Genomic DNA, 25,746 nt, shown 5'->3' on the forward strand with positions numbered 1-25,746 from the left:
GGCTTAAATAAAGGGAGGTATTTTTCCACACAACATTGTCACACCCCACAGGTTGAAAACCAATTTACACCAAATTGTTAGCAAGATGAAGCAGTCTAGTCAAAATTGAATAGCCAATCGAAACTGGTATCACTGTACAATTGTTGTACTTGTACCCAAGAAATTTAAAGGGAACTGGCTCATGATTTTTGGCCAAACCAGAAGTTATAAATAGTCTTTATAATAGCTATAAATAGACTCTCCCCTATCACTGTCCCAATTAAAATAATAATAATAATAATAATTCAGCATAAAGTTCTATGGCTTGCCAGCCAGAAGTAAAATCTGTCAGAACAAAAACAACAGGGGCTACCAGCTAGCTAATTATTTGTGCACTCAGCATGTTACACAATGTTATGTAGCCTTTTTTTAGGTTAATATTTTTTGTTTTTATTTTATTTATTTATTTATTTATTATTATTGCTAATTTTAAGCATGTGATGTTTAAGAGAAAAATATTATAGTAATTGGAAGGGATTGATGGATTTTGATGGCTTCAAAGCAGTTCAGCAATAGGAAGACATGATTTATTGTATATGATTTCATAGCACTTTACTTTTTGTACAAAAATTTACCATACTGGCTATGTGGGATGTAAATATCCTGAGCTTACTGTGAGTCACCTTCTGTTAGAAGCATAGAAAATGCTCATGTAATTGATTGTTGATTTCTTCCTTTTTAATAGCAACACACATCCAATAAAATCCAAATACATGCATACATTTTCTATACAACACCATGGTGGGGTGCAAGTAGGACTTATAAAAAAAAAATTCAGTTCAGTGCTATTGAAGCACACTAAATACAAAACAGTAACCAATAGAGCCAGTGCTACACCATTTGGTGATGCTAGTGGTGCAGAAAATACAAACATAACCTTTTGTAAATCAAGTTTTTCTGATTTTCTGATCTAAGATCTAGACAGTACATCGTGCTCCTGGCTAGACAACCTTAAAAAGTATTCTATTCAGCCTTTTTTTTTTTTTTTTTTTTTTTATCGCAGAGAGCTTTGATGATTAAATCACTAAATAGTGTGGTACTCTAAGGCGGATGAGTAAGAGGGGTAGGGTGTACTTTTTCTTCATTAATTTATTTAAGGTTTCCCTATTGTCTGTCATACAAGTGTTAAATGTAATCTGTTCTAGGCTATCTGGGTAAGAGCAGAGTATACTATCAGTACAAAGGTATAGGCTACACATACTCAAGCTACAGAACAGCACATAGCTGAACAAATCTAAACTTATAAAATTTCTGCTATCCTTAGCTGGATACATTGATATTGCTCTTCCAATTCCCTTAAGAAACCATGACCTTCACAATTCTGTTAAAAACTAAGGTTAGGATGAATTTGTGATGCCATTATTGTGATGTCATCAGTAGACTAGTATGTAGTCTCCATATGTACGTTAGTGCAGAAACCCATCAGTTGATCCGGAAATCCTCCAGGACTGGGGGTGAGGTTTTTTTTTTCACATTTCTGATGCACATTCATGTGTTATCATTTCTGTTCATTCTCATAATATACATGCTTTAGTCACATCTTCTTTGTTTCATTATTTTTGGAGGTGACATGTTTTTCTTCTCCAATACATCGCACTCCATCAAGTAACATTGGTGTCCCATGGTGGCGCTCTGTGAAAAACAAGGGGTAGTTTGTCCAGTTATTTAATGTCACATTCAAAGTGACGGTGATTTCCAATTTAAAAATTACTCCTCATTTTAAGTTCTTTAATTATTCTGAGCACAAAATGAGCACATTATGTGTGCTTTTTTTATTATCTAAAAGTATTCTTACAACAACAACAACATAGTAACAAAATCAAATCATAGATGCTCATCTTATGTAATTTAGGGATTCACCAATACCACTTTTCCCTCTCCTGATACCAAATCAGAAACCCAAACTCTCAGATCCTGATACCAGTGTTTTTTTTTTTTTGTTGTTGTTTGTTTTGTTTTTTTTCGTTTTCTTAATCAGTTTATAATATCTATACTTCACTTTGTGGAACTGATTGGAGTACTCGTTTGTAAAGAAAAACAAATCTCTAACTACACATTATTTCATTATAAAATAGAGAAAACAAAATGTAATGTCACGTAAACTTTTTTTTTTTTTTTTTAAGCTTATTTTAATGATGAGGGTCTGACGAGTTTAAGTTTTAGAACACAAGTACAGATCTTTTTATTATAAACAAGATGAAAGTACAACAAAAAGGTGAAACACAAATGAAACAAAGCTAAAAGACTCACCAAACTGAACCTAGAACACCAAACACGTTCAACAATGCAGACCTGGGAACAATCTTAACAATGCAGTTAACTTCAAAATTAAAGAAACAAATGCACCTCGCGCCCTCTGCTGGATGCTAGAAAACATTACATGTTACATTATATGTTACATCAGAATCTGAATCAGCTTTAGTGCCAAGTATGCTTACACATACAAGGAATTTGTCTTGGTGACAGCAGCTTCCAGTGCACAACAATACAAAACAGAAACAAGACATAGATAATAATAAAAAATATATATATATATAGAATTGAATAGAAAATAAAGTATATATAGAATACACAATAAGACTATATATATACAGTTGTGCTCAAAAGTTTGCATACCCTGGCAGAAATTGTGAAATTTTGGCATTGATTTTGAAAATATGACTGATCATGCAAAAAAACTGTCTTTTATTTAAGGATATGAATGATAGATTTTTGGCTCCTTTTTAAATCATAATGATAACAGAAATCACCCAAATGGCCCTGATCAAAAGTTTACATACCCTTGAATGTTTGGCCTTGTTACAGACACACAAGGTGACACACACAGGCTTAAATGGCAATTAAAGGTTAATTTCCCACACCTGTGGCTTTTTAAATTGCAATTAGAGTCTGTGTATAAATAGTCAATGAGTTTGTTAGCTCTCACATGGATGCACTGAGCAGGCTAGATACTGAGCCATGGGGAGCAGAAAAGAACTGTCAAAAGACCTGCGTAACAAGGTAATGAAACTTTATAAAGATGGAAAAGGATATAAAAAGATATCCTAAGCCTTGAAAATGCCAGTCAGTACTGTTCAATCACTTATTAAGAAGTGGAAAATTCAGGGATCTCTTGATACCAAGCCAAGGTCAGGTAGACCAAGAAAGATTTCAGCCACAACTGCCAGAAGAATTGTTCAGGATACAAAGAAAAACTCACAGGTAACCTCAGGAGAAATACAGGCTGCTCTGGAAAAAGATGGTGTGGTTGTTTCAAGGAGCACAATACGACGATACTTGAACAAAAATGAGCTGCATGGTCGAGTTGCCAGAAAGAAGCCTTTACTGCACCAATGCCACAAAAAAGCCTGGTTACAATATGCCCGACAACACCTTGACACGCCTCACAGCTTCTGGCACACTGTAATTTAGAGTGACGAGACCAAAATAGAGCTTTATGGTCACAACCACAAGCGCTATGTTTGGAGAGGGAATACCATCCCCACTGTGAAGCATGGTGGTGGCTCACTGTTGTTTTGGGGGTGTGTGAGCTCTAAAGGCACAGGGAATCTTGTGAAAATTGATGGCAAGATGAATGCAGCATGTTATCAGAAAATACTGGCAGACAATTTGCATTCTTCTGCACGAAAGCTGCGCATGGGACGCACTTGGACTTTCCAGCATGACAATGACCCTAAGCACAAGGCCAAGTTGACCCTCCAATGGTTACAGCAGAAAAAGGTGAAGGTTCTGGAGTGGCCATCACAGTCTCCTGACCTTAATATCATCGAGCCACTCTGGGGAGATCTCAAACGTGTGGTTCATGCAAGACGACCAAAGAATTTGCATGACCTGGAGGCATTTGGCCAAGACGAATGGGCAGCTATACCACCTGCAAGAATTTGGGGCCTCATAGACAACTATTACAAAAGACTGCACGCTGTCATTGATGCTAAAGGGGGCAATACACAGTATTAAGAACTAAGGATATGAAGACTTTTGAACAGGGGTCATTTCATTTTTTTCTTTGTTGCCTTGTTTTGTTTTATGATTGTGCCATTCTGTTATAACCTACAGTTGAATATGAATCCCATAAGAAATAAAAGAAACATGTTTTGCCTGCTCACTCATGTTTTCTTTAAAAATGGTACATATATTACCAATTTTCCATGGGTATGCAAACTTTTGAGCACAACTGTGTATGTATATATATATATATACACACACACACATACATACACATACATACATACACACATACACCACCAGTCAAAAGTTTTGAAACACTTACTCATTCTTTATTATAATTTATTTTATTTTTTTCACATTTTAGAATAATAGTAAAGTCATCAAAACTATGGACTAACATAAATGGAACTATGGGAATTATGTTGTGACTAAACAAAATTCAAAATAAATCATAACTGTGTTATATTTTAGCATCTTCATAGTAGTCACCCTTTGCCTAGAATTTGCAGACATGTACTCTTGACATTTTCTCAACCAACTTCTTGAGGCATCACCCTGGGATGCTTTTTAAACAGTATTGAAGGAGTTTCCATCTATGTTGGGCACTTATTGGCTGCTTTTCTTTATTATTTGGTCCAAGTCATCAATTTAAAAACTTTTTTTTAAATTAAATTTTTGTTTTATTATGAAATAAATTAATATGGTGGTGCAATTATATTTTTGTCTACAAAACTCATTTCAAACATTTAAGCATACGCCTTCAGATCAAAAGATTTTTAAAATCATGAGAAACATTTCTGTCAAGTGTTTCAAAACTTTTGACCGGTAGTGTACATATATACACATATACACACACAGACACACACATACATACATACACACATATACATAGGTAGTGCAAAACTAAATACAAATCTGTTATATACAGTGCAAGGGAATGTAATGGCAGAAGAGGTTGGATGTGTTGGATAAATATAAAAAAGACTAGATGGTGAATTGCACATAATTATTGCTTAATTGGGCAATTTTAACTGTTCATGAGATGGATAGCCTGAGGGGAAAAACTGTTCCTGTGACTGATGGTTCTGGTGCTCAGAGCTCTGAAGCATCGGCCAGAAGGCAACAGTTCAAAAAGGTAGTGGGCTGGGTCCAGAGTGATTTTTCCAGCCTTTTTCCTCACTCTGGAAGTGTATAGTTCTTGAAGGGAGGGCAGGGGGCAACCAAAAATCCTCTCAGCAGTCCAAACTGTCCTTTGTAGTCTTCTGATATCCGATTTCGAAGCTGAACCAAATCAGATAGTTACTGAAGTGCAGAGGACAGACTCAATGACATGCTGAGTAGAACTGTATCAGCAGCACCTGTGGCAGGTTGAACTTCCTCAACTGGTGAAGGAAGTACAACCTCTGCTGGGCCTTTTTCACAGTGGAGTCAATGTGGGTCACCCACTTCAGGTCCTGTGAGATGGTAGTGCCCAGGAACCTGAATTACTCCACTGCACCAGACAGCCAGCTGTTCAACCTCCCTTCTGTATGCAGACTCATCGTCATCTCGGATGAGGCTGATGACAGTGGTGTCATCTGCAAACTTCAGGAGCTTGACAGAGGGGTCCTTGGCGATGCAGTCATTGGTGTAGAGGGAAAAGTGTAGTGGGGAGAGCACACATCCCTGGGGGCACCAGTGCTGATTGTACAGGTGCTGGAATTGACAGGTGCTACTGCCTGTCCGTCAGAAAGCTGGTAATCCAATGACAGACAGACGTGGGAACAGAGAGCTGGTGTAGTTTAGTCTGGAGTATAGCTGGAATGATGGTGTTGAAAGCCGAACTGAAGTCCACAAAAAGGGTCCTTGCATATGTCCCTGGTCTGTCCAGATGTTGCAGGATATGATGCAATCCCATGTTGACTGCATCCTCCACAGACCTGTTTGCTTGATAAGCAAATTGAAGGGGATCTAGAAAGGGTCCAGTGATGTCCTTCAGGTGGGCCAACAGCAGTCTCTCAAATGATTTCAATACCACAGACATCAGGGCGACAGGTCTGTAGTCATTAAATCCTGTGATTTTTGGTTTCTTTGGGACAGGAATGATGATTGAGCGTTTGAAGCAGCATGGGACTTCACACTGCTAAGACACACGGGTGAAACGCCATCTGGGCTCTGTGCTTTCCTTGTCATTTGTTTTCGAAAGAACGGCACGCCTCTTCTTCACAGATCTTAAGTGCAGGTTGAGTAGTAGGAGGGGGGAGGAGAGGGGTTGCAGGAGGTGTTGATGTATGTGTGAAGTGAGGGTCAGAGTGGGTGTGGGGTGTGAGATTGGGCCTTTCAAATCTACAGTAGAACACATTCAGGTCATCAGCCAGTTGTTGGTCCACCACAGAGTTGTGGGCAGGAGTCCTGTAATTCATAAGTTGTTTCATGCCACTCCACACTGATGCAGGGTCGTTAGCTGAAAACTTGTTTTTCAGCTTCTCAGAGTATCTTCTTTTAGCCACTCTGATTTCCTTATTTAGTGTGTTCCTGGCCTGATTGTACAAGACTTTATCCCCAACTCTATAAGCATCCTCTGTGGCCTGACGAAGCTGCCTGAGTTCTGCTGTAAACCATGGTTTGTCATTGTTGAATGTTAAATAAGTCCTAATATGAATACACATATCCTCACAGAAACTGATATATGATGTCACAGTATCTGTTAACTCGTCCAGGTCTGTGGCTGAAGCTTCAAAAACAATCCAATCACTGCAGTCAAAGCAGGCTTGTAGTTCCAGTTCTGCTTCATTGGTCAATCTCTTTACAGTCTTTACCACAGGCGTAGCTGATTTTAGTTTCTGTCTGTAGGTTGGAAGAAGATGACTCCAGACAGTGATTAGAGAGTCCCAAAGCTGCACTAGGGACAGAGCAATATGCATCCTTTACTGCTGTGTGGCAGTGATCCAGTATATTTCTCTCTCTGGTGGGGCATGTAATGGGCTGTTTCTATTTGGGCAGTTCACGTGTGAGGTTTGCTTTGTTAAAATCCCCAAGAATAATAATAACATATTCGTTATTATTACTTATAGTCCGGGTATTGCTGTATCGTTGTTCCAGCAGATGTAATGCACTGTCCGGAATGGCTTCACTCAGCCTTTCTGTGAATCACAAGGCAGAGTTTGAAAAGTCCTTGTTTGTACGGGTGATGAGATGTAGTTCGTCCGTTTTGTTAGGAAGAGAGTGAAGATTCGCTAGATGAATGCTCGGCAGCGCTGTTCGAAAGCCACGCCGACGGAGCTTGACTAGTGCACCTGCTCGTCTCCCTCGTCTGCGTCTCTTGAACAACACAGCTGAGCCTCCGACTAAAATGTCCAGCAAAGCATCCAAATATTCAAAAACCGGATGGTCTGGTATATGCTGCCGAATGTTCAGCAGTTCGTCCCTGGTAAAACTGACTGGAAAAAGATTACTAAACACAGGACAAACAAACAAAAACAACAAAAGAATAGGAGCGCTCCACATGACACAGCCATCTGCGGCAACATCATGATGTATATAATAACATAACATAACCCCTTCTTTAAAGGGTGACACCTGATGCCCAAAAATGACAACCAAACCAGACAACAACAAAAAACAAAATTGAACAAGTAGGGGCAAGCAAAAGGGGCAGCACCCATGGGGGGGCTGGTGGTGGACCAGGGAACCACAGGGGGAGCCGGCGGATGGTCAGGAGACCAGGTTGGAGTCAGCAGTCAGCCAGGAGACCCTGGCAACGGTGAGGCAGCAAGAGACTCCAGCGATGAGCTCTGATGATGGCAATAGCACCGAACCAGGAACCTCTTGAACCACTGTAATTGGGACCACCGAGGAAAGGACCACTGGGACCACTGAAGCTGGGACCACCAGGACCACTGAAGCTGGGACCACTGAGGCTGGAACCAAGGAGCAGAGGAGCCTCCATAGCTGGGACCTCCAGGACTACCGGAGCAGGGAGCAGAGGGTCCTCCATCATGGGGACCTCTGGGACCACTGGAGCAGGGAGCGGGGGGTTTCCATCATGGGGACCTCTAGGACCACCGGAGCAGGGAGCGGAGGGGCCTCCATCATGGGTACCTCCGGGACCACCGGAGCAGGAAGCATAAACCTCTGTGACAGTGACCATGGTACATGGAGAAGACATTGGGGCCATCGTGAAAGGAGCCGATACCTTTCTCCTCCTCTTCTTCCTCCTAGAGCCCACTGCATCCGACGAGAGAGTGCTGGGTGCCACCTCTGGCGAGAGAGTGCTGGTTGCCGCCTCCGAAGAGAGAACGCTGGTCAGAAGATGACCTGCAAGCAGAGTCTGGCCAACAAACTCTACCAACGACACTGTGTCACAGTCCAATGGCACCAGTTCCTTGATACTCCTGTTCAAATCCAACCCCTACAGAGTGTGGAATACCAGCTCTGGTTGGTTAAGCAGGGCATCCATGTTCCAAAATTTTTCACAATTCTGTTATACAGATAAGGATCCCTGGCAAAGCTCCAAAGTCTGTTCTGCTGGGTTCATGGTATGGTCTAGAATTCTGTAATGAAGAGGGTCTGGTGAGTAGAAGTTTTAGAAGCCAAGTGCAGATCTCTTTATTATAAACAAGATAAAGTACAACAAAAAGGTGAAATAAAAACAAAATAAAACAAAGCTAGTTCAAGAGGGCTATAAATACACAAGAGTTAACTAGGTTAACCCTCAGGGGTCGACGGACGCGCCGGTGTGTCCTGCTGGATTTTTTCCTCATAACAGCGGAAACAACTTAAAATACTCTGTCATTTTTGGGCATACAGATAAGTGTAAGATATCATTAGAGACTATAAAGGGTCTGCTTTTATTTGTGTACACTCACAATAACAACAAAACCTTGTGCTTTTGTAAAATAAAGAAAATAAACAGGGTGCGCTACCCTCAGCCATCTCTCTCTCTGCGAGCATCTTTCTGAAACACGTCACAAAAATGAACTGAAACTCAGCGAATACTTATCAGACAAACATGAAACATATGTCTAAAGAAAGCTTAAAATGTCTACTTTTAAATAAAACAATTCAAATTTAAAATAAATATTCTCCTGCAATGTAATCTGTATGAAACTAAAGAGATGTACAGTTTCTCCAGATAATTCTCGCTAATGTGATCCCACCCATGTGCAGAGGGCGCTATTCATACGGTAATGTGCTGAGGCGATCAATGCAAATGGTAAACGCCCCCAACAATGCCTTAAAAAGCGTCAAGTTAATCATCAGATTCATTCACTTTCCTGTGCGTTTGGAAGATGGCATGCTACACAGGTGAGGAAGCTCTACAGATGGTCTTGTATAGTGATGAAGAGTTCACATTTTCCTCAGAAGAAAAGCAGGACTCAGACGATGAACGTTTGCATTTTGAAGAGTGACTTGATCCAGCCGAGGATACAATTTCGGATGAGTAAGTCTTTACTTACATTAGTTGACATGCTATTTTATATAAACATGTACATATTTTACTAGTTGGACTATTTCCAGACTTGCCAGCCAGTATTCAGAGTATTGAAATTTGAAATATGTCAAATATGCAGCAAATCAGCATATTAGAATGATTTCTGAAGGATCATGTGACACTAAAGACTGCAGTAATGATGCTGAAAATTCATCTTTGATCACAGGAATAAATTGCATTTTACAATATATTCAAATAGAAAACAGTTATTTTAAATTGTAATAATATTTCACAATATCACTGTTTTTGCTGTATATTGAATCAAATAAATGCAGCCTTGGTGAGCAGAAGAGACTTCTTTTAAAAACATTTAAAAATCTTACCAACCTAAAACTTTTAAATGGTAGTGTAGGTCTAAAGTTTTTAAGTAAAGTCTTTATGTAAAGAAAATGTATAGTCAGATTACTACTTTTAACTTAAACTTGATTTTGTGAATAAGCTACAAACAATACATTCAATCATTAAGTCTCCTCACATTCATTCTATCTCAGTCACATTCCTCATTGATAGGCCCAGGGGAGGGGTTTTTGTCTCCTCAGGTGTGAATCACATCAATATTCATGATCATCCACGCCTCCTCGCATATGGCTTTTCTAACACTAAAAGTGTCTTACAAAAGGTAAATGACTATATTGTTTTGTATGAATGAGTGATCAGGATGGTTTTCACATAATTTTGTAGCAAAAACTCTAGGCTACAAGAACCAGTTCTCAAAAGTCTTTTGAACAAATGTTTAGTATGTGTTATATGGCCTTATTTCAGTGACTTACAATTAGTTTTTTCAAAAGCCATGCATAAACTTTATTTTCTCAAAAATACAAACATGTACATACATGTTGCTCACATATTATAGTAGCCCAGTTTGTGCTGAATACAGTGTTATCAGACTTTAGCCATTAATATGTTTTTAAGCAACTGAAAAAAGCACAAATGTCAAGGCATGTCAAAACTTCTCCAGGGCCCAAAACACCCTCAGACCCCAGAGGGTTAACAAGACACACCTGGGAACAATTAAGGGAGACTCCAACAACAAAGACACAACCTTAACAATATACACTGAACAATACACTGGCGCCCTCTGCTGGATGCTAGAGAACATTACACATGTTATACTTAATAATAAAAACTTAACTAGTGTAGTGAATAATGCAGCAACAAAATTAACAATAATTCCAGTAAAAGTCAGTTTTCTTTGCACATTTGTTTTCACATTGTACTGTATATCGACTAGTGGATTCGGATCTCTTTTTTGTCCACTAGTTGTGATAGGATATTAGTGCACTTTTTATTCACACAATAATTTTTTTAGAACCCAGTCAACTTTTATATTGTACTAAACATTACTGCAATAATAATAATAATAATTATTATTATTATTATTATTATTAACAATAAATATTAGAATTTTACTACACAATAGTAATATATTTCAGTGGTAATTTCTTACTTTAAAACCCTTGGGCATTTAATTTGGCAGGACACCACATAAAGACCTATGAGTTTCTGTATGTAGTTCAATGATTCCCAACTGGGCCTATGCGTACCCCAGGGGGTACGTAAGCAGGTTCCAGGGGGTATGCGAAAATAATTAGATTTTGTTTTGTTTAACCTATATGACTTAACATAAAAATAATTGGGATTATGGCTGCTTAAAAAATATAGATTTCCCGATTAATTGCGATCTTCAATTGAAGGATCTTGATATCTATTCTTAAAATCCCAAGGATGATGCTTTAATATGTGAAGTTCAGCACCGAGATCCTTTCACTACATGTTGAGAGTTTGGTTTGACTTGCTCGGATTAATGGGTGTTCAAAGATGAGATCCAAAAAATCAGTTTGTCATTGATAATGTCTCTGTTAATATCCTTTCTGTTCTTCAGAGTCAGTTGTTAAAAAAAATAGAAATATGTTTTTCACAAAACAAAATGATGCACAGCCTTAAAGAGACAGTACTGTTTTTGCACTGGTTCTACATATCAGTGTAAGGTAACACTTTATTTGGATGGTCCCAAGTAGATATTTAACTGACTATAAGTGAATTATCAACTGGTTTGCTATAGCTAGTAAACAGTGTTTCAACAATGTTTCAACAAACATTCAGTAGACTATCAATAGCCTGTATAATGGCAGCAAAATAACAGCTTATCAACTGACTTGCTATAGCTAGTAAATTGTGTTTCAACAAACATTCAGTAGACTTTCAGTAGCCTGTATATAGATCATTATTAATGACCTTTTAATGAACTGATGTTCTCAACAATAATGTAAATAGGTCATTAATAGAGATCTATATACAGGCTACTGAAAGTCTACTGAATGTTTGTTGAAACACAATTTACTAGCTATAGCAAGTCAGTCAATAAGTTGTTATTTTGCTGCCGTTATACAGGCTATTGATAGTCTACTGAATGTTTGTTGAAACATTGTTGAAACACTGTTTACTAGCTATAGCAAGCCAGTTGACAAGTCACTTATAGTCAGTTAAATATCTATTTGGGACCATCCAAATAAAGTGTTACCCAATGTAAAAACAGTACTTGCAAATAGTACAAATTATGCATGTTAACAATACACATTTGAAACATTTAAAAGGTCCCTTTTATAATTGAACAGCATTAGTCTGTTCTAGTAGTTTCACTTCTTATATGGCCTGGTTTGTTTTATTTTGTTGTTGAATAAACATCATAACCGGGAACTTCCAGTTACAAAATTAATTATAAAATTAAATGATATTTAGACTTTGATACATATCTTTGACTAACTAACTAATTAGTATCAGATTTGACTAATTTACAGTGTTTTTCATCATCACCAATTCTCATATTGTTTCTTAAGCTGACCAGAAAATGTAAAGTTGTGGCTTAGATTCTTGTTTTAAAATGTAAAGTGATTTGTGAAATGTTAAATCTGTTTGACAACAGTCATTATTTTTGCAACTCCGTTTGGTGACACTAGTGGCACAGAAATTACACACTTCACCTTTAACATGAGCATTTTGTTATAAATGATTGGATATCTGTCAGCAGTTGGTGTGTGTGTGTGAGAGAGAGTATCTTACCCATGACTCTGGCCTGTAATCTAACTTTGACACTGCTGTCCCTTCTGCTCCTGTTGACCAGAGTGAGTTCCTCCTGTACCACTCCCTCCTGCTGAGCGCTGTACTCACAAACCACCCTCACTCCCCCTTAAAAGGGTACGAAAAACCATTTGGAAAAAGGGTGGGGAAAATGGGGTGCAGACAGACAGGGGGACAAAGAAAGGAAAAAACAAAATGCAACAGGGACAAAAAAAAAAAAAAAAAAAGGTGAAGGGAAAATCTCAACATACTGTACCAGGTTAAAAGATTTGTGAGCATCATATAAATGTGAATCTTTCTGATAATTCCAATTGGTAGCAGAGTGCTTGCATCTCCTATTACAACATAAATTGTAAGCCTGGATACAGCTAACCTATGAAGATTCCCCTTGAGATTCAACTGTGGGAAAATGATACTATTATAAACATGCTAAGTGAGTTTCAGCTAATGGAGGGATGGATGACAGACTGAAATAGGAGTGAGACTATTGATTGTAGCATGACGTCTAGCATTTCACTAGATGTTTTTCCAGTCGGGGGTACAAACAATCTTAAATCCACATTAACTGCTCTGATAGCTCTCATGCTTTAAGTACCTTTTTCAAAATATTTACAGTATGTTACTGCTTAGTTTTGGCTACAGTTATCTATTTTATATCAGTGTTTTCTATGAAAGTTCTCCTTTTTATAAAACCGAAGTCAGAATTGAAGAAGCTTAATGGTTAAGTATCTGTACTGCTATTATAAAGGTTGCTGGATCAATCCCAAGCGAGATGAAGTTGAATTTTTCTGAGTTATGTTCCTTCACCCTGAGCAAACCCAGGATGTTCCAGTTGGACTGTCCATGTAATAATTTTCCTGTTAGTAGCTTTGGTTGATGCTTTTTAAACCGTCACTTTAACTCAGAACACTTCTCAATAGGGTTTCCATGAAAACATTAACACACAATTGGAGGTAAGCAGGTTTTGGAAAGAGAGGCAGATGAAAACCTTTGTCATTAGGGTTTGTGAAGTCCACTACCTGTCAAAAGTTTTGAAACACACATTCTTTATTATATATTTTTTTTCTCCCATTTTAGAATAATAGTAAAGCCATCAAAACTATGGAATAACATAAATGGAACTATGGGAATTATGTTGTGACTAAACAAAATCCAAAATAAATCAAAACTGTGTTATATTTTAGCATCTTCAAAGTAGTCACCATTTGCCTAGAATTTGCAGACATGTACTCTTGACATTTTCTCAACCAACTTCTTGAGGTATCACCCTGGGATGCTTTTTAAACAGTATTGAAGGAGTTCTCATCTATGTTGGGCACTTATTGGCTGCATTTCTTTATTATTTGGTCCAAGTCATCAATTTCAAAAAATTTTTTTTATTTTTGTTAAATTTTAGTTTTATAATGAAATAAATTAATATGATGGCACAATTATATTTTTGTCTAAAAAACAAATTTCAAACATTTAAGCATATGCCTTCAGATCAAAATATTTTTAAGATCATGAGAAACATTTCAGTCAAGTGTTTCAAAACTTTTGTAAATGTAGTGTAAATGTTGGTCTTAGACCACCACAAAAATTCATACCCTCAGGGCGTGGTGTGATGCATGTTGCACGTAGACGTGGTCTTGCCGTAGTCCGAAGTGCCGGGGAAAGGGAGACATCTTTGCCCAGCTTGGGGACATGCGGCAAAGAGAAGCCAATTTCATATTTGTGATGGCTCCTTAAAAATCCCACCTGTAAACACAGTTCAGCAGTCAGAATTTTCAGCATGCATCTTATAATAGGGCTGCTGATCTAAATCAGTATCTGCCTTTAAAGACCTTCAAAATAACACTCTTAACTGTTCAAAGCAAATGCATGTATAAAATAACCATGATGTCACACAGCAGGCAGCTGCGCCTTCATTGTTCTTCTGAGCAGTAGATTTCAATGGAGGGTATGGGCAGTGCTGCAGTTTTAATAATCTATTAAGCATTATATAATGTAATAATGTTTGTTATTGTTACTAAAAGTTATTATAAATAAACAACTATGGTTTACAGTGAAAAAATATATTTAGGTTCTTTCTAAACTATTGGCAAAACCAGTTTTAACGTGGTTCAATGGGCCTTGTACAGTATGATTATGTCGGACATATAACAGGATGACGAATACTCATCCTCACACATTTAACACACTTCTAAAGCCTGTGAAATGTTCATATAATAAATGAAAATGTGTCTTTACTGCATAAATTATTAATAACACTTCATAATTACTTAATATATATATATATATATAGTTATTTTTATTCGCATATACTTATTAACAAACAGTAGACTTTTCGCTGCAGTGGTGGAGACGGGGTCTGGTACATCCTGTGAGATCTTACATGGTAGAATAAGATTTTCGTTAGATCATATTTGACCTCGTATTTGACCACATGGTGGTATAACATAATCATTAGATTATATCTGACTTCATCTCAGTCACAGTGATTGCACTTTGTTAATTAAAAACAGTGGTATGTGATCAGAGTTTGTGCGATCATGCAGCTGTGTTCAAACAGCAGCTATGAAGCAAGTGGGTCTTATTAGAGCAAACGCGATAACAATGACGTGATCTGTGAAATATTTTAATTTATATCTAATCCTGAGTTGTCCTGATCCACCGATTCTGATGGAAATTTAAAGAAGCCCAAATTTCCAGTAATCTTTCGAAAATAGTGTTTAACCAAACTTATTAGCACTTTTGGGGCATTTCATCTCAATTTAAGCAAAACGCCCTTTTGAAAGCAGTTCTTTTCTGCGGTGCCAAAAGAACCTGGAAGTACCGAAGCTAAGCGTTTGTTCGTAAAAAGCAACTTCATCTATACTTATACCCAAGGTCACAGTCAGTTCAAGTTCATTTCATAGATAGTACATCCAATCACACTTTTATATTTTCAGAATAATATACAGTGGCCACAAAAATTATTTGGACATTTAAGCTATACTTAGAAATACACGAATTCCAATGCATTAGAAAAGAAAATATCAAACAAAGTGACATTTATTGTAAATAAATATTTTTACAATATATATATATATATATATATATACAGTATACATGTGAAACAATAGATATACTGTTAAAAAAAAAGAACCAAAAACTATTTGGACACTTTCTGTTTTTCAAATCCATAGTTGTGATGAACTATACCTGTGGTTACTCTGCTAGGACACCTGTATGAACTTTAGTAGAAGTGACTTTATAAATTCACAAGAAATCCCTGCCACACCAGTGTGTTAAAAATCTTTAAAAATTGACTAAGAACCATGAAATAAGTTTGAAGAAAAGGTACAGTATTATTTGTTCCCTGTCTGTCACTCACTCGACGTTGTGTCGATGTAGTGACACTAGGGGTTCGATCTTGAGAGCCCCAGTCACCTTTGCTTAAATTAGAGAAGGCCAATGAGAATTGGCGAGAGGAATTTGCATGCCACTCTCTGCCCTGGACATACGGGTATAAAAGGAGATGGTGTGCACCACTCATTCAGATTTTTTCTTCGGAGCCGAATGCATGCTTGTGTTTGTTCTCTCACATTTTGCTTACGCTGCTGGATTTTACAGCGCATATCAGCGGTCACCCTCACACGGTCGAGTGTTGTGCTTCCCCTGGGTGCTTTGGTGGCTGAGTCTACAGGTGCTAAAAAAGTATATTCAAAAGAGTATATTTCCTTCTAAAAGAGCTAGCGCAAACATTTGGCGGGTTTAATGTGTCGTTCGTGGCTTTCGATGAGGGTGAGCTTTCGGTCGCAGCATCAGAGGGTGGGCTTCTGCTATTGGAAGTGGACGAATCTTCTGAGCTCCCGCCCATGGGCAGTAGAGCACAGGATGAGGAGGACGCTGAGATGGCAGCCGTGCTTGCCTGGGCGGCTGCGAACATCGGGCTAAAGTGGAACACTCCATCCTGCCCTGAGCATTCGCAGCTGGATGATTGGTTTCTGGGCTCGGAGCACGACTCACGGCGTGCCTTTCGGTGCCTTTCTTGCCGGAAGTGCATGAGGAGCTAAAGAAGTCGTGGAAGGCACCTTTATCTGCCCGTACACGCTTCGCGGGCTCATCCACTCTGACTACCCTCGATGGCAGAGCGGCTAAGAGATATGTTAAGCTTCCCCAGGTAGAGCGCACCGTAGCAGTGCATTTATGCCTGCAGGGTGCAGAAACTTGGAGCGACTGACCAAGGCTCCCTTCCAAGGCCTGTAAGCTGTCTTCCTCTTTAATGATGAAGGCTTACAAGGCCGCGGGTCACGCCGCTTCCGCCCTGCACGCCATGGCCATCCTGCATTTCCACCAAGCCAAGGCACTGAAAGATCTGCATGAGGGTAAGACTGACACGGGGCTGATGCAGGAACTGCGTACTGCGACCGACCTCACCTTACGTGCAACGAAGGTCATGGCGCGCGCCCTGGGCCAGACGATGTCCACTTTGTGGTCCAAGAGCGGCACCTGTGGCTCAACCTTGCTGAGGTGCATGACGCCGAGAAAGTCCATGTTCTCGATGCGCCCATCTCCCGGGGGGGGGGGGCTTTTTGGCAGCACCATCGAGGATTTCGTCCATCAGTTCTCGACGGTGAGGAAGCAGACCGAGGCGATTAAGCACATCCTGCCGCAGCGCAACTCGACCACCTTCAGGCTTCCGAAGTCCCGCGCCCTGTCTGCTTCTCGCCAGAGCCGTTCCCCTGTGGTGCTGGCCCCGGCTCCTGTACTATCGGAGCCTGTATGCCAGCCTCAGAGAAAGAGATCCTCCCGCGAGAAGTCGGCTCCACCTGCCCATCAGCCGGCCCCCAAGAACCCCAGATGGGCTTTGAGGCAGTCCTGATTAAGGCAGCCCAGGGATGAGGCAACTACTTCTGACCGGTCTGGCCCGGGTAATCTCTCCAGCCCCACCATCGCTCTTGGGCCAGCGAGTGGTGAGTATTCCATCGCCGAGTGCTTTCTGGGCCTCGGCACCCACATGGTCAATAAAAGAGCAGTTTCCTCATTCCATGAGCCAGCGCAATCACGATGGCCAGGCACTGGAAGTCGTTCCAGCCAATCAGGCGAATGCGAGTACCTCCCGTTCCCTCGTTCTCCATCAAGAGACAGCCGGTGAACAGGTAAGTGTGCTGGTCTCTGGAGTTGATTGCCCACCCCAGTCACCGGACACGTTGCGGGCTTGCGTAGCAGCATGTCCCCCCTGGGCTGTCTTCCAGGTGGGGCATCCTCTCCACTACAGTGCGGGGCGAGGGTGCCTCCGTCCTCTTCGAGAAATAGAGCCTGTCCCCGTAGCGAGTTAAGCAAGGGCTTTTACAGCCCTTATTTTATCGTGCCCAAGAGAGGGGGAGGGTCGCGCCCAATCTTGGATCTGCATGCCTTGAACAATGCTTTACACAGGCTTCCGTTCAGGATGTTAACGCAGAAGCGCATCCTGGTGTCAGCACAACATCAGGATTGGTTCATGGCACCCGGCATGTGACCATCACGCCACAGTGCCATCAGATTTTCAACCCATGGTCAGATCTGGCAGTTCTATGGGCAGGTGTTCCCCTAAAGCAGGTCTCAAGGCACGTCCTGGTCATGACAGATGCCTCGAACTTGGGCTGGGGTGCCATGTGCAATGGGCAGGCAGTGTCAGGGCTCTGGACGGGGCCCAAACTCCAATGGCACATCAACTGCTTAGAGTTGCTGGCAGTATTGCTGGCCCTGAGGAGGCTTCGGCCATTGATTCAGGGCAAGTATGTGTTGGTCCAGACCGACAACACAGTGACCGTAGGGTACATAAACCGCCAAGGTGGCGTACGCTTGAGTTGCATGTCGCAACTCTCCTGCCGCCTCCTTCTTTGGAGTCAGCAGATGTTGAAGTCTCTGCGAGCCACTCACCTTCCGGGTGTCCTCAACCGTGCAGCGGACACGCTCTCATGGCAGGTAATGCTCCGTGGGGAGTGGAGACTCCACCCCCACGTAGTCCAGCTGATTTGGGAGAGATTCGGGGAGGCACAGGTAGACCTGTTCACCTCCCAAGAGTCCTCTCACTGCCCCCTTTGGTACTCCCTATCCGAGGTGCACAGCTGGCCTCGGGGGCTACGCAAGTATGCATTTCCTCCTGTGAGCCTCATTGCACAGACTCTGTACAAAGTCAGGGAGTATGAGCAGCAAGTCCTGTTCGTTGCGCCATACTGGCCCAACCGGACTTGGTTCTCGGATCTGATGCTCCTGGCAATAGCACCTCCCTGGCGCATTCCCCTGAGGCGGGACCTTCTCACTCAGGGGCAGGGCATACTCCAGCACCCACGGCCAGACCTCTGGAATCTCCATGTCTGGCTCCTGGATGGGACGCCCTCTACGAGGCGGCTGTATGCTTTGAAGTGGCGTCTCTTCGTGAACTGGTGTTCTTCCCGTGGGGAAGACCCACAGAGATGCGCCATCAGGTCAGTGCTGTCTTTCCTTCAGGAAGGGCTGGTGAGACGGCTGTCTCCCTCTACCCTGAAAGTGTACGTGACTGCCATAGCAGCATACCATGATACACTGGAAGGGAGACCCTCACGACAGCGTTACCTGATCAACAGGTTCCTCAAGGGCGTGAGGAGGTTGAATCCTCCTAGACCGTGCCTGATTCCCTCTTGGTCCTACCTGCCCTACAGAGAGCCCCCTTTGAGCCCCTGGAGCAGGCCGAGCTCAGCACTTTGTCTCTGAAGACGGCCCTCCTGGTGGTGCTCACTTCCGTCAAGAGGGTGGGGGACCTGCAGGCGCTCTCTGTCACCAGAGAATGCGTGGAGTTTTGCCTTAACAGAAAATCAGGAAAGGCTCCGCCGGTAGCCTCCTTGGGTAAGTGCCTCCTCCCCCCTTAACGGGACTAGGGAGATGCTTTACCTAACTTGCTGGAAGGTCACGACGTGGTTGAGCACTCGCTGCGAGGCACGCAGCAGCTTGCCCGTGTCCACTTTTCCATACCTTGTGACACAGTTCAGCACCTGCGGCGTTTCCTGTAGGAACCCCTAGTGTCACTACATCGACACAACGTCGAGTGAGTGACAGACAGGGAACATCTTGGTTACTGATGTAACCTCTGCTCCCTGATGGAGGGAATGAGACGTTGTGTCCCTCCTGCCATGGCGCTGAACTGGCCGCTGACATGGCTGGGACTCTCTATCAGCTCCTCAGCATAAATCTGAATGAGTAGTGCATGCCATCTTCTTTTATACTCGTATGACCGGGGCAGAGAGTGGCATGCAAATTCCACCCACCAATTCTCGTTGGCCTTTACTATTTTAAGCAAAGGTAATTGGGGCTCTCAAGATCGAACCCCTAGTGTCACTACATCGACACAACATCTCGTTCCCTCCATCAGGGAACAGAGGTTACATCAGTAACCAAGATGTTTGCTCAAAAACAGCCACTCTGTTTGCCAGATCAGCAAAAAACTCAATCTCCCATCCTCTACTGTTGGGTATATTGTAATTCAGTAGTTCGCAAGTTAATGTAATCCTGTTGTGAGGTTAGCGTAAACATAAATGGCTTGCTGTCTCTGGCGGAAGGCTCGAGGCTCGAGAATTTACCGGAGCTTAAATGCCCCCCCGGACTGGATTAGTATTGATGGAATAGATAGGAGGATATGGGGAGGTGGTGGGATGCCAGAAACTCTCAATGCTATGTAGAGGTAAGCAGCTGTTTATATACTATTACTCTGGCTGTGTGATTGGTCAGATTAAATTAATTTGCTCCTCCCGAACATTGTTAATAAAACACAATTTCAGTAGTTCGCAAGTTAATGTAATCCTGCAGTGAGGACAGCATAAATATGCGGCTTGCAGTCCCTGGCGGAGGGCTCGAGGCTTGAGACTTGACCTGAGCTCGAATGCCCCCCAAAAGTAGCCAAGAAACAGAACAGCAGGTTGCTGGCGTTAAATGAACTTTCTCCTCCCGAACTTTGTTAATAAAACACTATAAAGGTTCAAAGATGAAGGACTTAGGAAACAATAGGAAAGGCAGACAGCAGATTTGACAGGATTATTGTGAGTAAAATCAAAAGATATCAATGAGATGTTCCATTAGACATCAATGAGAATTACCAGATACAATTTAGTTCACAGATTATTTGAAACAGGATCAATGAGTATGGGTAATGAGGGAAAGTAATGCAGTGAGAATCATTTATTAAGTTAAAGAATAAAAAAGCATGATGAAATTTGCCAAAGAACATGCACAAAAAGACTGCAGCTTTTAGGGAACTGTCTTATTTTCAGATGAGTCCTAACGTATGTGATGGTAGAGTATTTGTGTGAAGAAAGGCAGGGGAATAATTCCAGCCACAATGTATTAAGGGCACCTAAAAGCACAGATGTGGACATGTAAAAGTTTGGGCTTTTTTTCTTACAGTGGTGTCAATGAGCTTGTGTTCACTGATGGAATCATGAACATTGAATTATACAGAGGAATTCTGAATGCAAACTTGCAGAAATCAGTGAAGAAATTATTGAAGAGACTGCAGTGGATCTTTCAACGGGATTACAATCCAAAGCATACAAGCCACTTGTTGAGAGAATACTTCTGAAAAAGAAAATTAAGGTCCTAGATTTGCCTTCCCAGAACCCTGACATAAACCCTATAGGGCATGGGATGAAATGGAGAAGAAAATGTCTGATCGTCAATGTTCTAGTGGGATAAACTGAAAGCATTGGTGGCTGAAATTTGGAGGAAACTTCCACCACACAGAACTCTCTTGAACGGTGATCTTTAATGAAGCCATTATCTAGTGTCCAAATAATGTTTTGTCTTAATTTTAAACCGTATATCTATTGCTTTACCATTTAAAACCTAACAAGCTTATTTTTGTTAAATGTTTTGCTTGAAAAGTGTGCAAATGATATCTTTCTTTGTAATAAATGCAATTTTATGTGATATTTTGTTCTCTGATGCAAAGGAATTCATATATCTTTAAGTGCAGCCCATGTGTCCAAATACTTTTTAGGACCACTTATATATATATATATATATATATATATATATATATATAGATATATAGATGGATGGATGGATGGATAGATAGATAGATATAAAAAAAAAAACAAGTGTTCCCTTTCACCTTAACAAGATATGCACCATCAGGCTCTGGTAGAGCAGTGATGACTTTATCCTGAAGCATTTCATCACAACTATTGTTAATGGTAGCATCTTCCTCATCGTCGGGGAAACGCACTATTCCACCTTTTGAAGTGGAGCCTGGTGGAGGGAAAGCAAGACAGATAGAATCACAGAGAAAGTTACTGGACAAGAAGATACACGCTGAGATGATAGATGTGCAGTCTGCCTCCAGTGTGGGAGGGCTGTTAGAACAAACACATTTATTGCAAGTGTTAAAGAATGAGTCAATGAGAAGTTGCTGACTTAAAATTATAAAGACAAAAGTCATGTTTAGATGAGATTATAATATTTAAAGGTACACTAACACCGTATGTAAGCCTGCATATACAAGACTTACATATTATTAAAAAAAAAATGATATGCATTTTCAAAAAAACATTTTTATATAAACATTATTCAACAAAGGTGAGGCACTGACCTTTCCTTCCTGATGCCATGTTGACATAAGGTCAGGTAAATACAGTGATGATAACTGACGTCAATGTGATATTATCTCTAAATAACAGACACTGAGACTGACCCCTGTAGAGGAACAAAATAGAAATGCCTGAGAATCTTATTATCAATTTATATCTCTTATATCCTGCACAGGAGGATCTCAAAACCTGCTGCCTTCGCACATTTTGACCAGCATGACAATACAGAAGAAGGAAAAGTTGTGTTTGTCATCTTTATCTCTATTTTCTGGTCAGGCAAAGAGAAAGCATTTTGGTTGCAAATATGACAAAGGCAACTCTTCAGAAACATTACCCAATTACAACCTTTCCTGGTATTGCCAACTAAACAATTAATCAAACATGTATTGCAAATGCAAAAACAGCTTCCAGCAGGATTCTGCGGTTAAAAAAAAAAGTAGAGATAATAAAAGAATCTCCCATACAGGAGTTGAGCATTTTAGATCACTCTCTCATTTTAGAACTTGCATCTCTTCCATCTAACAAGGGACCCACCATCCAACTCATACCCCATACAAAAAAAGCTGCATTTTCTCTTGGTAAATCTTCCATTAATAACTTTAAGAAACATTATTACCTTTTATAATGCCTAAATAACAGATCCTTAAAGGGATAGTTCACCCAAAAATGTAAATTTTCTCATTTACTCAACCTCATGCCATCCCAGATGTGTATGTCGTTCTTTCTTCTGCTGAACACAAATGAAGATTTTAGAACAATATTTCAGCTCTGTGGGTCAATACAATGCAAGTGAATGGGTACCAAAAGGTTTATGCTGCAAAAAGCACATAATGGCAGCATGAAATTAATCCATAAGTCTACAGTGGTTAAATCTATACCTTTAGAAGCGATATGATAGGTGAGAAACAGATCAATATATAAGTATTTTTTACTATAAATTCTCCGCCCTTCCCAGTAGGTGGAAAAACAAAACAAAGAAGAACAATGTGAAAGTGAAAGTATTGATTGATAGTAAAAATAAAAAGAAGAAATTTTTTTTTAAATATTTATCTGTTTTTCACATGCACGTATCATATTGCTTCTGAAAATATGGATTTAACCACAGAGTCTTATGGATTACTTTCATGCTGCCTTTATTTGCTTCAAAGTTCTGGCCACCATTCACTTGCACTGTCTGGATTTACAGAGCTGAAATATTCTTCTAAAAAATCTTTGTCTGTGTTCAGCAGAAGACAGAAAGTTATGCACATCTGGGATGGCATGAGGGTGAGTAAATGATGAGAGAATTTTCATTTTTGGGCGAACTATTCCTTTAACATACCACATTCATTAATACATTTTGAAATTTATTTAATATGTGTAGAGTTTTTCAAGAAAACCCTATATGTTTTATATATCTATTCCAAGCACCCCTGCAGGACCTTCAAATACCCCAAGGGGCCCCTTATTACAAATGCTTCTTTGGACAATTATGGGGTCAGATGGGTCAAATCAGGCTCAGACTTTATGTTGACCTCTGATTCAATTATGTTTTCATAAAACTGAGAGTTACCAACATAGTAAAATCTTAAAAATCACTATAAACATACTTAGCACCTGTACTCCACCAGGTGGAACATTTTATAAAGGGCTTTAAAATGCATGCAGGATACTTTTCAAACTTTTAAATTATGTATTGTGCATCCCATGGTTATTCCTGATTTGAACTGAGTTGGCTTTGCAATATAATCCTGCTGAGTTAAGCTCCATAGGAGGGCCCCCACAACTGCAATGCTTTATTGTCATCATTATAGCCATATTAACCTCAGTATTAACAGAGGTAAATATGGCTAAGCTTATGAGTAAATAATTCATGAGGTCTGTTATGAAGTACTGTAATATTACACTCCAATATTATTGGATAATATTATTTATTACACTTTCATTCAGAAATTAGAGCTAAAATTAAAGAACAATACAGTTATTAAAGCTGTGGCAAATTCATAGCCTATGAGGATCTTTCCTATTTTGCCAATATTAAACAGTATTCACATATAAGTTACACATTACGATCATTGTTTTTAATAATTAGAACTAAATGTGATAAATGCGTGGAACTCTGTGTGCAAAACCGCAGAGATTAAAACCTGTCCCTGTTTTTTTTATGTTATTTATTATTTTTAAGATTTATCATGCACACAGATGGGATTCCAGACCTATCCTGATTAATACTGACCCAACGAGCAAATTCACATGAAAATCTTTTGCCTTAATCGGTGGTGTCATTACATCAGATTAGTCAAGGTTATTTTAGAGAATGGCACGACTCACATTCAAACTAAAGAGGCTTAGTTCATACTGCGCTCATCCCGAATAGAGGCAGAGTTATTTGCAACCATTCTGCTGCGTCTAAATTCCACATCACCCCTGCGAAATCACGTCAAATACGGCGTTATGACAAAAGCGGCTTAAGGCAACAATGATCGCTAATAAAACCGGTGAGAATGGAGATGGAAGTTAAGGAGATCTCGCAGAGTATAGACTTAACCTAGGGCGTTCCCGATGAGCGCGTCTTTGATAAACACACCATTCGAATCCATCCCTCGTTCATTATTTATGGAGAGAACAGCATGGTGTGTTCTGTGAAAAATGAGAGAACACTGTGCGTCGCGTGCCAATGTCCAGCGAGGCTTTGGCTTCGCTGAAAAATGTGATTAAACAGTGATTCATTAAATAAGCGTTCGCATATATATATATATATATATATATATATATATATATATATATATATATATATATATATATATATATTTGTAATAGTAATACACTCCATGCACATAGCCTACAGACATTGTTATTCATCAAATATATTTGTCCATTAAATAGAATCAATATAATTGTAAATTTGGAGGAAAGTCTTCTAAAGATTTCGAGGCAGTTTATGCAAAAGGGTGCGAAGGTATTCCTATCAGACCGGCTTTAGAACATAACTTTGAGCCTTTTATTAATAGCTCCAACCTTAACTAACCAAATATGAAATGTTGAAATAAGGGGATCCTTTTTGCCATTCTGCATAGACACATCTAGTTTGTGTTGGGAACCAGATAGCTTTGTCTATCAAAATAATATCCGATGACAATACACTGAAAACGAAACTTACCTGTCGATTTGAATTTAGACAACAGTGGAAACCAGATTTGCAGCGGTGCATGAAACGCTGTGCCATCAGCGGTTATCTAAACGCGCAGCAGGTCTGACGAGGTACCTGATGGTTGCTCTCTCTCTCTCTCTCTCTCTCTCTCTCTCTCTCTCTCTCTCTCTCTCTCTCTCTCTCTCTCTCGATTCAAATAGCTTTATTGGCAAAAAAAAAAAAAAAAAGCGGTAACACTTTACAGTAAGGCTCCATCTGTTAACATTAGTAAACACCATTAGTTAAGATGAACTAACAAGGAACAATACTTTATATACGTTTAGTGTTCATTATATGTTCAACGCATGTTAACAAATGGAGCCTTATTGTGAAGTGTTACCAAAAAAATCATACATTGCCAAAACATAATATAATTAAATACAGCAGGTCTACATAACATTTTTACTCACATATACAATTAGTTTGTAATATTCAAGTTGTTTGAATATAGATTTGTAATTCTGCATGTGTTAGGC

At 40.0% G+C, this 25,746-nt stretch overlaps 1 protein-coding gene across 1 annotated transcript; it reads right to left on the bottom strand.

Moving 5' to 3' along the window:
- Positions 1–699: 699 nt before the first annotated feature.
- Positions 700–25,355, bottom strand: LOC127443616 (UPF0687 protein C20orf27 homolog). The gene is made up of 6 exons (XM_051702310.1): positions 25,241–25,355; positions 22,104–22,207; positions 21,627–21,763; positions 14,125–14,275; positions 12,521–12,646; positions 700–1,671 (listed from the first exon to the last, which is right to left on the bottom strand). The coding sequence occupies exons 2-6, from the start codon at positions 22,120–22,122 to the stop codon at positions 1,574–1,576; spliced, it is 531 nt and encodes a 176-aa protein (XP_051558270.1). The 5' UTR covers positions 22,123–22,207; positions 25,241–25,355; the 3' UTR covers positions 700–1,573.
- Between the last annotated feature and the right edge of the window lie 391 nt (positions 25,356–25,746).

This window comes from Myxocyprinus asiaticus, chromosome 7 (genome assembly GCF_019703515.2).
Source record: "Myxocyprinus asiaticus isolate MX2 ecotype Aquarium Trade chromosome 7, UBuf_Myxa_2, whole genome shotgun sequence".
Taxonomy (NCBI): domain Eukaryota; kingdom Metazoa; phylum Chordata; class Actinopteri; order Cypriniformes; family Catostomidae; genus Myxocyprinus; species Myxocyprinus asiaticus.

Bases quoted from the DNA above. Each gene is read 5' to 3' on its own strand.
- LOC127443616 (XM_051702310.1), bottom strand. The intron at 14,276-21,626 runs GTGAAAGGGAAC...CTGTGTTTACAG, and splicing joins ATGGTGCATATCTTGTTAAG to GTGGGATTTTTAAGGAGCCA. The intron at 1,672-12,520 runs GTAAGATACTCT...TGTTTTTCACAG, and splicing joins ATTACAGGCCAGAGTCATGG to AGCGCCACCATGGGACACCA.